Source organism: Macaca mulatta, chromosome 14 (genome assembly GCF_049350105.2).
Source record: "Macaca mulatta isolate MMU2019108-1 chromosome 14, T2T-MMU8v2.0, whole genome shotgun sequence".
Classification (NCBI taxonomy): domain Eukaryota; kingdom Metazoa; phylum Chordata; class Mammalia; order Primates; family Cercopithecidae; genus Macaca; species Macaca mulatta.
The window spans coordinates 31,154,718-31,168,201 of record NC_133419.1 but is presented as its reverse complement, the minus strand read 5'-3'; the positions used below and the strand labels follow the sequence as shown (position 1 = coordinate 31,168,201).

The following is a 13,484-nucleotide window of genomic DNA, read 5'->3' as shown; positions in this document are numbered from 1 at the left end:
TAACTGGTTCTAACTAGCTAAAGCTGATAAAGCAAATGCCAGAGACTTTGCGTGCCTCTAGGACCCCAGGTCCTTATTGGCGTTCACCAAAGACTTTCTTGTCCAGTGAGCAATAGGACTTGTTTTCCAACTGGAATACAGACCAATGCACTTAAATGTCCTGTCCAGAGTGCCTGAGTAGCATACCCACCATGAAGGCCCCTCTCCCCGTTTCTAGCCCTTAAAAACCCCTCACTTTATCTCTCAGAGACTACTTGGTGAATTTCTGCACTGGTATGTATTCTCTTGCCTGGCAAGTTAATAGACTAAGTTTCACTTTGTGTGTGTGTGTGTGTGTGTATGCATGTGCGTGTAAGCTCTGGTGGTCTTTGTTTTATTCTTTGTTTCTTTGACTCCCGTGCCACCTCCCTTCCCCATTCTCCCAAAAAAGACAAGACAAAATTAAGCACAAATCCCCACATTCAATGTGTTTATCATATACACCTACGACTGTGCCCTTTATTATGTCGAGTTACATACCTCACAAAACATGGGTTGTCTCCTGTACTCCTGGCTTGCTTCCCACGTTGGAGGTCAAAAAAGAGGGCGTTTTGCCTCATTTTCACCTTTACTCAGGGGAATGCCCTGGCTGATCACTGATTTGTAGGGAGTGGTCTTCTGCTTGCTGCCTTGATCAGTTGCCTGAGTAATGACTCCTGGGAGCAGCAGCTCCCCCATGTGGTATAGTTTTGTCAAACAGGTTTGGGCTATAAATGTCAGAAAATGTAAGATGTTTCTGAAATTCAAGTGTGAATCAATGAAGGCTGGAAAATTTGTTTCCAAATAAGAGTTTATCAGAGAGGTTTTTGACATATAAAACTAACAATGTCTCTAATAAGAGACCCATTTTTGGCATATAAAACCAGGTATTCATATATTCGAGGGCTTGGTCCTCTTCTGTGGTGCGCCCTGTGTGTGTATCCTGGGAAGTCAAGGTGGGAAGAAGTACGGTCTTGGCTTTATGCTGCGAAGTCGTCTTTTTGCCTTATCACCTTGCTTTGGTTAAGAGTCCCTTGGGTTGGGCCAGGTGCGGTGGCTCACCTGTAATCCCAGCATTTTGGGAGGCCCAGGTGGGTGGTGAGCCAAGATTGTACCACTGCATTGCAGCTTGGGTGACAGAGCGAGACTCCATCTCAAAAAAAAAAAAGCCCCTTGGGTTGGTATTCGCATGAATACCCTTTCTCACGCCCCTTCTTCCAGGATTTCGAAGCCTTAACTCCAAACTTGCTGGCCAGGACCGTAGAAACAGTGGAAGGTGGTGGGCTAGTGGTCATCCTCCTACGGACCATGAACTCACTCAAGCAATTGTACACAATGACCATGGTAAGCATCTGTTTTTAACTTAATTGTGAGGGTTCAAGTACATCTGTTTTTGCTGTGTTCTGCTTTCTTTAAAGAATTCCTGTTGGGCAGCTCCAGTGAGTAGCCAGCACAGCCTCAGGGCTAAGAGCTCTTTGATTTTAACTAGTGAAAAAGTCACTGCAGTTAAATCTCAGGGTCCCTGAGTGTGCCTAGGAATCTCTGAATTTCACCTTTGTTTTCAGGCATTTGCAAATTCTACATTAGTGAGATTCAGATATGATGCAGCTTTTATGTAGTTAAATTTTCTGGAATGATACTGTATAAGGAGCAATGCCAGTGCCTAAATTTGTGTATTGCAAAAAAAAAGGACCATGTGTAGACTCCTCACTGGCCCTTATCCTAATGGATGACTAAGGAACATTTGCTAGTTGTACTCCCAGTTTGGCAAGAATTTCAACTCCAGCAGATACTCTGTTCTCCCAAAGCAAAAGACACTGAGGACATGGTGAAGAGTTAGGGATGTGTCTCACCTGATGCAGAGCTGGTCTCCTCTCTCTATCAGTGTTGCCAAGTTGTGTTCAGAGGCAAGTTTTAAAGTCATGCCCATGCCCAGCAGCTCTGTAATGGTGGTCGGATTGGACTTGGTCTGATGAAATGAACTTGCCTCAAATCTTAGGGGCTGTTTCCTGTCATTACTTCTCCCATCATCACTTGCACTACAGCCCTTTTGGCCTCCTCGAACGTCCTCAGACATGCCCAGCACACACTCATGCTAGAGCCTTGACACTTGCAGTTCCCACTGGAATGTGCTTCCTCTGGACCTCTGCCTGGCTCACTTCCTCATTGCATTCAAGTCCCTGCTCAGATATCACCTCATCCGTGTGGTCTTTCCTCACACCCTGTTTACAGTAGGCAGCTCTGCCTGTCACTCCTTAACCGGCTTTATTTTTCTTCAGAGCACTTGACAGTTACCTAAAGTTGTTGTTGTTATTATTATTATTATTATTATTATTATTATTATTAGTCTGTCCTTCTGTACTAGTCTGTAAATTTTATCGGAGGGCTAGGCACAGTGGCTCATGCCTGTAATCCCAGCACTTTGGGAGCCTGAGATGGGTGGATCACCTGAGGTCAAGAGTTTGAGACCAGCCTGGCCAACATGGTGAAACCTCATCTCTACCAAAAATACAAAAAAAATTAACCACGTATGGTGACGCACACCTGTAATTCCAGCTACTAGGGAGGCTGAGGCGGGAGAATCACTTGAACTCAGGAGGTGGAGGTTGCAGTGAGCTGAGGTCAGGCCACTGCACTCCAGCCTGGGTGACAGGGCAAGACTCCATCTCAAAAAGTAAAAAAAAAAAAAAAAAAATAAATTTGATTGGAACAGAGAGCTAGTTTTCTTTGCTGTTGCCTTTCCAGATCTTACAAGAGTGCCTGGCAGGCCGGGCACGGTGGCTCAAGCCTGTAATCCCAGCACTTTGGGAGGCTGAGACGGGTGGATCATGAGGTCAGGAGATCGAGACCATCCTGGCTAACACGGTGAAACCCCGTCTCTACTAAAAAATACAAAAAACTAGCCAGGCGAGGTGGCGGGCGCCTGTATTCCCAGCTACTCGGGAGGCTAAGGCAGGAGAATGGCGTGAACCCGGGAGGCGGAGCTTGCAGTGAGCTGAGATCTGGCCACTGCACTCCAGCCTGGGTGACAGAGCGAGACTCCGTCTCAAAAAAAAAAAAAGAAGAATGCCTGGCATTTGGTAAGCATTCCTTAGATATTTGAGAGTGAATGAATGACTTTGTGTTCATATCAGTTTGTTCTTCCTCTCTCTCTTACATGGCTACCTACTTATTCTTCAGGCCTCAGCTTATCTCGGAGAGGCTCTCCCTCACTACCCTACATAAGTGACCCCCACTTGCTATCTGTGCAGTCTGTATTTCACATGTAGCATTTGCCAAAATGGGTATTTTTCTACTCATTTTTCTTCCTCCCTCCATTACACTCCAAGTGCCATGAGAACAGAGGTCATGCTTTGTTCACTAGTGTATACACAGCATATCTGGCACACAGCATGCCAGTTTTATGAAATAAATGAATATAACTTAGGATGCTAGAAAAAAATGTGGAAAAGTGAAAGATTTTAATAAGCAACATTGCATTCAGTGTCTGATCCCAGTTTTAGCAAATACCATTTGGCACAGCAGGGTGTGTGGGAGTGATTTTGTTTCCAGCAAGATTGCCCATGTCTCCTTGGATAGAGCGTTGTATTTGGACCCTGGTCCTCAGCACTGTTTGCATGCCTTTGTTAATGGATGTTGTCTTTCTTTGTTAGGATGTGCATTCCAGGTACAGAACTGAGGCCCATCAGGATGTGGTGGGAAGATTTAATGAAAGGTAGGTCTATAGTTCCTCCCAATTGTGGGGCAGCTACGTTGGGAAGGATATTTTTATCTTGGACTCAGCTGAAAGCTTTGCTTTTGCATTGGGGAAAGTAGTACACGATTCCAAAAATGATGAAATTCTTGACAGCAGCAGCAGTTGTGAGACTAACTGGAAGCAGTGAAATGTGGTAGAAAGTTGGAGCCAGGAAACCTCAATTTTGTTTTGCTGCTGCCCCTGACAGTTCAGTTAAACCAAGTTACTCTCTCTGGCTCTTAGCTTACTCATCTTTTAAAGGAGTGATTTTTCTGGATCACTCTTTCCCAGAAGATATTTCATAGAACACTAGTTTTTCCAAACTTTTTATTATGGATATGACATATTTCGCGTAGTAAAAATGATAAGAAAAATATGGGAGGGGTGAGATGTAATTAGAGGCAGAAAAAGGCGACAAAATGTTTCTTCTGAGCAAAGGATCACCCATAATTTCAAATATGATACACAATTTGTTATCTGAAATTAAATATTTATTTATTTGTTTATTTATTTTGAGACGGAGTCTCACTGTGTTGCCCAGGCTGGAGTGTAGTGGCGCGATCTTGGCTTACTGCAACCTCTGCCTCCTGGGTCGAGTGATTCTCCTGTATCAGCCTCCCGAGTAGCTGGGATTATAGGTGCCTGCCACCACACTCGGCTAATTTTTTGTATTATTATTATTATTTTTTTGAGACAGAGTCTCGCTCTGATACCCAGGCTGGAGTACAGTGGCACGATCTTGGCGCAGGGCAACCTCTGTCTCCCGGGTTCAAGCGATTCTTGTACCTCAGCCTCCCAAGTAGCCGGGATTACAGGAGCCCACCACCATGCCTGACTAATTTTTGTATTTTTAGTAGAGACAAGGTTTCACCATGTTGGCCAGGCTGGTCCTGATCTCCTGACCTCAAATGATCTGCCCCAGCTCCGTCTCCCAAAGTGCTGGGATGAGCCACTGCTCCTGACCATTTTTTGTATTTTTAGTAGAGGTGGGGGTTTTACTATGTTGGCCAGGCTGGTGTCGAACTCCTGACCTCAAGTGATCTTCTCTTCAGCCTCCCAAAGTGCTGGGATTACAGGCGTGAGCCACTGTGCCCGGCCATAGAACACTAGTTTTTTGAGAGGGACCGTATGAGGAGAGTTTGGCCATATATGTCTGGGAAACACAGATACTGTTTTTCCTTTATGAAGATTTACCCTAGCCTGTTGTAATCTCTGAAAAGTCTTGCAGCAGCAGGGACCTGTTTAACTGATTGTTTCCCAAATTTATCTTACCACAGTTTTTTTTGGCGGGATGGGAACACCAGTTAGCACCCTGTGAAACGCCTTAGGAAAATTTGATCTAAATCAGTGGTTCTCATATGGAGCCATTTGGCCCCCTGGGGACGTTGGGCAATGTCTGGAAATGTTTTGATTGTAATGACTTTGGGAGGTAGTGGTGGGTGCCGTGGGCATCCAGTGGGTAGAGGCCAGGGATGTTGCTGAACAACCGGTGGTGCACAGGACAGGTCCACACCAAAGAATTATCTGGTCCGAAATGTCAGTAGTGCTGAGGTGTAGAAATCCGAGCCCTGATGAACCCTGGGGGCCTTTCTTATTTTAACCATCTGTGATGCACTAACTCAGTAGAATGAGCGGATCAGGAGGAGCAGCTGTGTGCTACTGAATACAACAGAAGCCTGTGAAATCTTTTTCTTGCAGTGGGAGGATGTTTGAATTTTATAGTCAAACACATTTTTTTTCCCTGCATGCAAGAACGTTTGTATTGTATTTCTTTGGGGAGCTTTCCTTTCCCCTTGTTCCTTTTATTTCTTTTTCCTAGTGACAGAAGGTGAATTCATTTGTGTTTTTTCCCTGTGTGACTGGTGATCATATGGGGTTGGGTTTGGAATTCCCCATTTAAGGATAGCCTGAAACACCTTAGTGCTAAAGAGCAAGCCTGGGAGGATGAGGGGAGGGCCCCATGGCGTAGGGAATAGCGGCAATCATGCACAACAGGAGGGCTTATAATTGATCTCCTGGGATGAGCTCTCGGTTTTCTGATTTGCTGTTTAAAGTATGTTCAGGTGCCTTGTGGAGGAGGTGCTGAATCATCTCACGCTGCTCTCCAACTGGGTTTTAGCTTTTTCTGGCTTTCTTAGAGACACTTGGGGCCAAAAGATTTTTTGAAAAAAAGTTATACTCTGTGTAGACATTGCATGCCCTCCCCAACACTTCATTGCAGCGGTTTTGTTTCTCAGGTTTCTTCTCTCTCTGGCCTCTTGTAAGAAGTGTCTCGTCATTGATGACCAGCTCAATATCCTGCCCATCTCCTCCCATGTTGCCACCATTGAGGCCCTGCCTCCCCAGACTCCGGTGAGTCTGTGCTGGGGTCCAGGAATCTGGGGGAGGCTGTGTTTTCTCTGTTGTTCTTCCTGTGGCAGTGACAGACCTTCCCCTTCTCCTCTCTCTGGTAGGATGAGAGTCTTGGTCCTTCCGATCTGGAGCTGAGGGAGTTGAAGGAGAGCTTGCAGGACACCCAGCCTGTGGGTGTGTTGGTGGACTGCTGTAAGACTCTAGACCAGGTGAGTGTAGTGCTCAGAACTTCCAACACAAAGGTAGAATATAGCATACGGAGCGCAACAGAAGCCGAGGTACGTTGACCCAAGACTCAGACCCTCCTTGGAGAAGGGGGCTTTTCCCCTTGCTCATACTCGTGTGTGCTCAGCAACAGTAGGGCTATTTCATGTTGTCTGGGTTCACAGAAGAAGTCTAGGGATTACCCCCTCCAGTCAGGGGACAGATGGAGCAGATGAATTATTATTTTTTAAAAGACGGAGTCTCGCTCTGTCACCCAAGCTGGAATGCAGTGGCATGATCATGGCTCACCGTAACTTCGAACCCCTGGCCTCAAGCAGTCCTCCTGCCTCAACCTCCTAAGGTGCTGAGATTATAGGCATGATCCACTACATCTGGACAGGTTACATTGAAAGAGGAATGCTCTCACCACTTTTTCCAAGAGTGGGCAATATACCTGTGTTCTTCGATTTCAGTTAAGTTTTGATAATATAAAGGTTTTGCCTACAGCTTATTCAGAAGTGAGAGGAGAACTTGAGGCCCCTAGTCTGGTATTTACCCTGGTTCCAGTGTGAGGCCTGATGAGGGCCGGGCCCTCTGGGGTGATATGTACCTGGTCTTTCAGTGCAAATAGCAGGCTGGGTGAGAGCTGCCAGGATGCATTTCTGTGCTCACCGAGGTGGTCTGCACTGGTAAACTTGGCTTCCCTGGTAGTTCCTGGGCCATGATGGGAACTGACTGGGTACAGCCCAGAGGTCTTTGAACTGTCAGGTGTGTTCAGGGTTCTAGGTCAGCTTGAGCCAAATGAGCAACATGGGTTGCTGCCCTTGAGAAGGAAGATAGCTGCAGTGACACCTCCCACTTAGGGCTGAGTTCCAGCAGGCTGGCTTCTCTTTTCATTCTGGAAATATGATCAGCAGCTACATAGCTCTTTATGCAGCTCTGGCTGCAGGCCCTAGGCTTTTTTGATTCACTTCCTGGTACCCTCTGTATCCAAAAGAGAAGGAGTGAGCGATAGGATAAAGCAGGAGAGACTGATTCTAGTTAAGTAGTGTTATAAGAAAACAAATGGCCTATGACAAAAAAAACAAAAAGTTAATAGAAAAAGAGTACATAAAGAAATAAGAAGTGGTGTTTCCACTTGGCAGTTTTACTCTGCAGAAACAGCTGCTGTTAACAGTTTATTATGTATCCTGCTGCCTCTTTTTTCATGCACATAAATGAATTAAATGCAAAGGGGTCATGCTACAGAGTGTAAGTGGTCCACTGTTAGACATTTGGATTGATTCCAGCATTTCCACTATTAGAAACAGTGCTCTTAGGGGATTCTTACAGGTAAGTCTGTGGGCACTGTGTTTAGGATACGTTTCCAGAAGAGAAATTGCTGGATCAGAGGTTGTGTGTATTCAAATGGGTGTTGTACCAGTTGATGGAACTATCCAGTGTGTGGAAATGCCTTTTTCCCTACACCCTTGCAACAGTGATTCCTATTAAACTTGTAAGTTTTTTCCAATCTGATATGAGACATATAGGAGAGAGGAGGATACCTCCTTCATACAATTATTGGTCATCTGTTGTTTTGTTGTTGTTGCTGTTGGTTTTTTTCTTTTTTTTTTTTTTTTTTTTGGTCAGCCAGTCTGCTTATTTCCTCTGCCCACTTTTTAGTTGGATTTTGGCCTTTTTTATATTGGTTCTTCATTTTAGGATGCGTTTTAGTCTAGATTTGGTACCTTTCTGTTATGTCATTGGATTTTTCAGAGTTTATAACTTCCATAATATAAAACAAAAGGGTAAAATATAGCCTTCAGGCAAGGCCCAGTTAAGTAGGACCTGGATTCCCTTTGAGTGTTTTCATCTGGAGAAACTCTGGCTTCCTGAAGCCTCTCCCCTTCCATCTACCTTGGCCTGTGTCTCTTCAGTGTCTTCTTAGCATCATTGCTTAGGCAAACTTCCTCAGGACCATCTGGCCTTCTTCCCACCCTCAAAGACATATTCCCAGCACAGATCCAGCTGAGGAGCACAGTTTGGGCCGTAAGTAGTTAGTGGCTCCTGTCCTTCTGTGTCACTGGCACCTTGCTTTTGCTTCTAGGTTCTCCTCTAGGCACTGGGGCCCAGCAGTAGGCAAGAGGGATGCGCCTGCTTCATGGAGCTTGCCTCCTAGTGAGATGAGACAGTCAGTAAATGAAAGACATGAGCAGATCATGTGGTGAAGCAGAAGATGCTGTGTACAATGGGGAAAAAAGAAAACGTTGCAAAGAGGGATAGGGCATGACAGCTGAGGGTAGGGTGCTGCGGTTCTACATACAGGGGGCAGGGGTGGCCTCATGCAGGAGGTGATTTTGGAGCCAAGCCATGAAGGAGGTGAGGTGAGGTGAGGAAACAAGCCCTGTGGCTCTTGGGGAGCCAGTGCTTCAGGCAGAGGGAGCAGCACGTGCGTGGGCCTGGGGTAGGGATGTCCCTCTGTGTTCCAGGCCTGGCAGGGAGGCTGAGGGGCTGAAGCAGGGTGAGTGGGTATGGAGGAGGAGATTTTTGGAGGATCTTTCAGGCTACTGGCAGGGCTTTGGCACTTACTCTATAAGAGATGGGAGCAGTGGAAGCTTTTATGTCCATAGTCTCCTCTCAGCATAGCTGCCAGAGGCATCCCCAGACTTCTTTTTAAGAGGATCCTCTGGCTGCCGTGTTGCAGATAGACTGGTGGGGTGAGGATGGCAGTAGGAAGACTAGTCAGGAGGCTGCTGTCATGATGGAAGAAGGATAGGGTGGTGGCTTTGCACAGAGCAGTAGAGGAGGATAGTGGTGTAAGGAATGGTAGGATTTTATATATGTTTTGGAGGTAACAGGATTTGCTGACGAATCAAGTTATCAGGGAAGAACTGAGGAGACTTTGGCCCAAGCAGTTGAACAGTTAACTGAGATGGAAAGACTAGGTGGAGGAGGTTTGGGGCAACTTTAGGCGTTCAGTTTCAAGTTTGAGATCTGTAGTGTACAAATGGGAATGTGCAGGAAGCAGTTGCATGTGTATAAAAGTTTGGTGTGGGCCAGCTGGGTGTGGTGGCTCTCATCTGTAATCCCATCACTTTGGAACACTGAGGTGGGTGGATCACGAACGAGGTCAAGAGATGGAGACCATCCTGGTCAACATGGTGAAACTCTGTCTCTACTAAAAATACAAAAATTAGCTGGGTGTGGTGGTGTGTGCCTGTAATCCTAGCTACTTGGGAGGGGTGAGGCAGGAGAATCGCTTGAACCCAGGAGGTGGAGGTTGAAGTGAGCTGAGGAGGTGGAGGTTGAAGTGAACCCAGGAGGTGGAGGTTGCACCACTGCACTCCAGCCCCTGGTGACAGAGCGAGACTCTGTCTCAAAAAAAAAAAAAAAAAAAAAAAAGTCTGGTGTGGGCCAGGCGCCATGGCTCACGCCTGTTAATCCCAGCACTTTGGGAGGCCAAGGTGGGCAGATCACCTGAGGTCAGGAGTTCGAGACCAGCCTGGCCAACATGGCGAAACCCCATCTCTACTAAAAATATAAAAATTAGCCGGGCTTGGTGGCATGCACCTGTAATCCCAGTTAGGAGGCTGAGGCAGAAAAATCGCTTGAACTTGTGAGGCGGAGGTTGCAGTGAGCTGAGATCGCACCACTGCACTCCAGCCTGGGCAACAAGAACGCAACTCCATCTAAGAAAAAAAAAAAAAAGTCTGGTGTGCAGGGAAGTGCTCCAGACTGAAGCTGTAAATTTGAATTATCAGCATCTATTAATAATTGGTACGGTAGGCCTTGAGACTGACAGGAGATGACCAAGGGAGTGAGAAGTCCAGGTGCTGAGCAGTGCTCTCTGGCCTGCAAGAACTGCCGCCCTCTTATTTAGCCTGGCATCAACCTCACTTCTCCACAGTGATGGTGGTGAATGGCAGAAACTTGGACCTTTCTTGGAGTTCACCTAACGTGTCTCTCTTTCCACAGGCCAAAGCGGTCTTGAAATTTATTGAGGGCATCTCTGAAAAGACCCTGAGGAGTACTGTTGCACTCACAGCTGCCCGAGGACGGGGAAAATCTGCAGCCCTGGGATTGGCGATTGCTGGGGCGGTGGCATTTGGGTAAGGGGATTTGATCCCCCATCTTTAGGAACTCTGGGCGCTGTGGGGGTAGTGTGCAGGGTTGGGGTCAGAGGACTGGTATCTGACGTTCCTAGTTCTGAGTTCTGAGTGGGTTCTGTGTGTGATTTCTCTAGGTCTTGATTTCCTGCCGGGAAACAGCAGCAGTGTTTCCCCAACCCACCCTAAAGGTGCATGTTTACTTGTGTGGAAACATAGACACATATATACCAGGGCCTTTGTAATCACTATTTACAGTTGAACAAACATGCAGAAGCAAAGAAATGGGAGTAAGAAACTTTACACCTCTCAGGGCATGAGAATATGTGTGACCAGCCTTGCTGACTGAGAAAAGTACAAGTTTGACATTTTAATGATTTTGATTAAGAGAAGCTTTCTTTGGCTTCTGAGGAGCTGGTTTTAGGTGTGATGTTACTTTCTGTTCTTTTCTGTTGGGTATGGAAGATACATGCAACTGCCAGTAGAGTATGTTCTTCCAACTTCTCAGCCATAATAATGCACCTAGAACTTACTGTGTTTGCTTTTGTGCATTATCTTCCTTGGTGCTCTTTAGAGCTCTGTGGGCATTTTATAGATGAATCAACCCAGGTTTGGGGAGTTCCAGTGATTTACCCAAGATCCTCCAGCAAGTCAGTGCTGGTAGAGCTGGGGCTTGAGCTTAGCTCCTGACTCCTTATCCTTCGTTCTTCGTGCTGCTCTAGCTCTAACTGTCAGCCTCTTAGCCATTAGTATCTGCTGTTAGCATCCTTTATACTCAGCAAGGCAAAGCTAACTTGGAGGTTAGCTTTGGCCTTGGCCTGAGCACCGATTGAGCTCTCCAGCTTCACCATTTGAAAGTCTCAGCACAGCTAGTGATGGACGTGAAACTACTTACTGTAGCAGTGCCCTGGATTGGGGAGCAGTCTGTCTGTTCTGCACACTGAGGGCGTTGTCTCCACAGTGCTTCTAAGCAATTTGCTGTCACAGATGTTGGTAGCTAAATGTCTGGAGTTGCTTTGCTTTCCTTCCTAAAAGGTGTCCTGACTTTTTCCCTTGCTGTTACCTCTGGTTATCACCTTTGGGACAGGAGCAAACAAAAATATTTTCTTTTTTAAATTGTTTCTTTAAAATGTTCCTAATTTCTTAAAAATCCTTCTTTTATTTTGTTCTGTAGGTACTCCAATATCTTTGTTACCTCCCCAAGCCCTGATAACCTCCATACTCTGTTTGAATTTGTATTTAAAGGATTTGATGCTCTGCAATATCAGGTAGGAAATTTGGATTAAGAATTTTTATTTTGGACCAGGCGTGGTGGCTCACGCCTGTAATCCCAGTACTTTGGGAGGCCGAGGTGGGCGGATCACCTGAGGTCAGGAGTTCGAGACCAGCCTGACCAACATAGAGAAACCCCATCTCTACTAAAAATACAAAATTAGCTGGGCGTGGTGGCACATGCCTGTAATCCCAGCTACTTGGGAGGCTGAGGCAGGAGAATCGCTTGAACCCGGGGTGGGCAGAGGTTGCAGTGAGCTGAGATCATGCCATTGTACTCCAGCCTGGGCTCAAAACTCCATCTCAAAAAAAAAAAAAAAAAAGGATTTTTATTTTGATACAGTGCTGGGTTTAAATCCAAGTGAGGTCTTTAGAATGCTTGCTTACTTTCATAATATTTAGTTTCTAAAACTTGTTTCTAAAGTTTGTCATTGGTTTGACTCCCCACCAGGAACATCTGGATTATGAGATTATCCAGTCTCTAAATCCTGAATTTAACAAAGCAGTGATCAGAGTGAATGTATTTCGAGAACACAGGCAGACTATTCAGGTGAGGCTTGTTCTCAGACCCTGATGTGCAGGGCCAGTGTCTTGCTGTATTTTACTGGCTCTAAGATGTTTCCTGTTATAGACATGCATGTCTTGTGTAATTGCATCTCTTTTAGACAATGGTGGTGTTTGCTAAACCTGTTCCAGATTTTCAGCCTCTTCTAAAGAAAAACATTCAGCAAACTAACAAATATATGTAGTTAGATTGAAAAGTTGTGTTTTTGTCCTTTGAATATGGAATAAGTGGGGTGGAAAGTATACTGATTAATTAAAAGAGAATCTTTCTTCTGACATCAGTTCTAACTTTGCTTAGTTATTGCAGTTTTTGAAATGTTGCATCTGTAACTAGAACAATAACCTTACAGCTTAAATGAAAAAAAGAACTTTGCAAAATGTGCTCTGAATCTTTGTGGTTTAGCCAGTGGCCTATTTTCTTTTTTAAACAGTGTTTTCCCGAAAGTTCTAAAAATCTCCAGCACTCTGTAAGCCTGAATGGTCTGCACTTGTCCAAAGGCTGCAGTTTTGCTAAATCTCTAGGAGAGGCATGAGGTGACGGGCTTACAGATGGACTGAGACTAATGGGCTCTTACTGGAGGAAGTTCATTGATTGTTTTTGGAATTGGGTTGGGAAGTGAGCCAGGTGAATTTGGCAGTTTGTACCCTAGCATTTTATGCCTGTCAAAGCATATGTATATGCATGTCAAATAAGTTATACCTTTGTATCAGAGGCCAGATTATAAACAATATTAAGTGTTTATGCCCTTTACCTTAATTTTTTCTTACTAGTCTCTTTCTAGAATCTCTTCATTCTGTATATTTCTTCTCACTTTTGCTTGATTCTCCCAGCTGGGAGGAGGACAGGCTGCTGTTGGTGAGGGTCAGGCTGCAGGCAATGAGAACACGGAGACCTGTTAAAACTCAAGAAAAATACACAAACCGAAGAAGGAAAACATTTCCTTGAAATGCCCTGCCTCGGGCCTTGCTCCTTCTTGAATTTGTAATCAAATACTCTCTCATATTACCAGAGTTCTTTTGTCTCCAGTGTGAGCACAGAGGAGGTGACCTTACTTTATGAGATTCCATTTGTGTTCCTTTCAGGCCTCTCTTTGGTCTCAACATTGAGAAAAAGAAGAATATTAGATAAAAGTTGGCTTCACCTCCCTTGGGGGGCTGCTTTCTGCTGCTTTTATGAGATGCTTGTTTAGTTTTTCCCTTGAAAAATCTAAGATCTGGGGCCCTGTTGAGGATGTACATTCTGCTGCTAGCAA

At 45.3% G+C, this 13,484-nt stretch overlaps 1 protein-coding gene across 3 annotated transcripts in view; it reads left to right on the top strand.

Annotated features, from left to right (window-relative positions):
* NAT10 (N-acetyltransferase 10) overlaps positions 1-13,484 on the top strand; it is a 42,164-nt gene that overhangs the window by 7,181 nt on the left and 21,499 nt on the right. For all 3 annotated transcript variants that reach the window (XM_001115721.5, XM_015114549.3, XM_015114550.3), the window contains exons 5-11: positions 1,240-1,362; positions 3,672-3,733; positions 5,992-6,106; positions 6,208-6,315; positions 10,265-10,398; positions 11,570-11,663; positions 12,119-12,217. In XM_001115721.5, the coding sequence (XP_001115721.3) occupies positions 1,240-1,362; positions 3,672-3,733; positions 5,992-6,106; positions 6,208-6,315; positions 10,265-10,398; positions 11,570-11,663; positions 12,119-12,217 (735 nt within the window). The remainder of the gene's footprint in view (positions 1-1,239; positions 1,363-3,671; positions 3,734-5,991; positions 6,107-6,207; positions 6,316-10,264; positions 10,399-11,569; positions 11,664-12,118; positions 12,218-13,484) is intronic.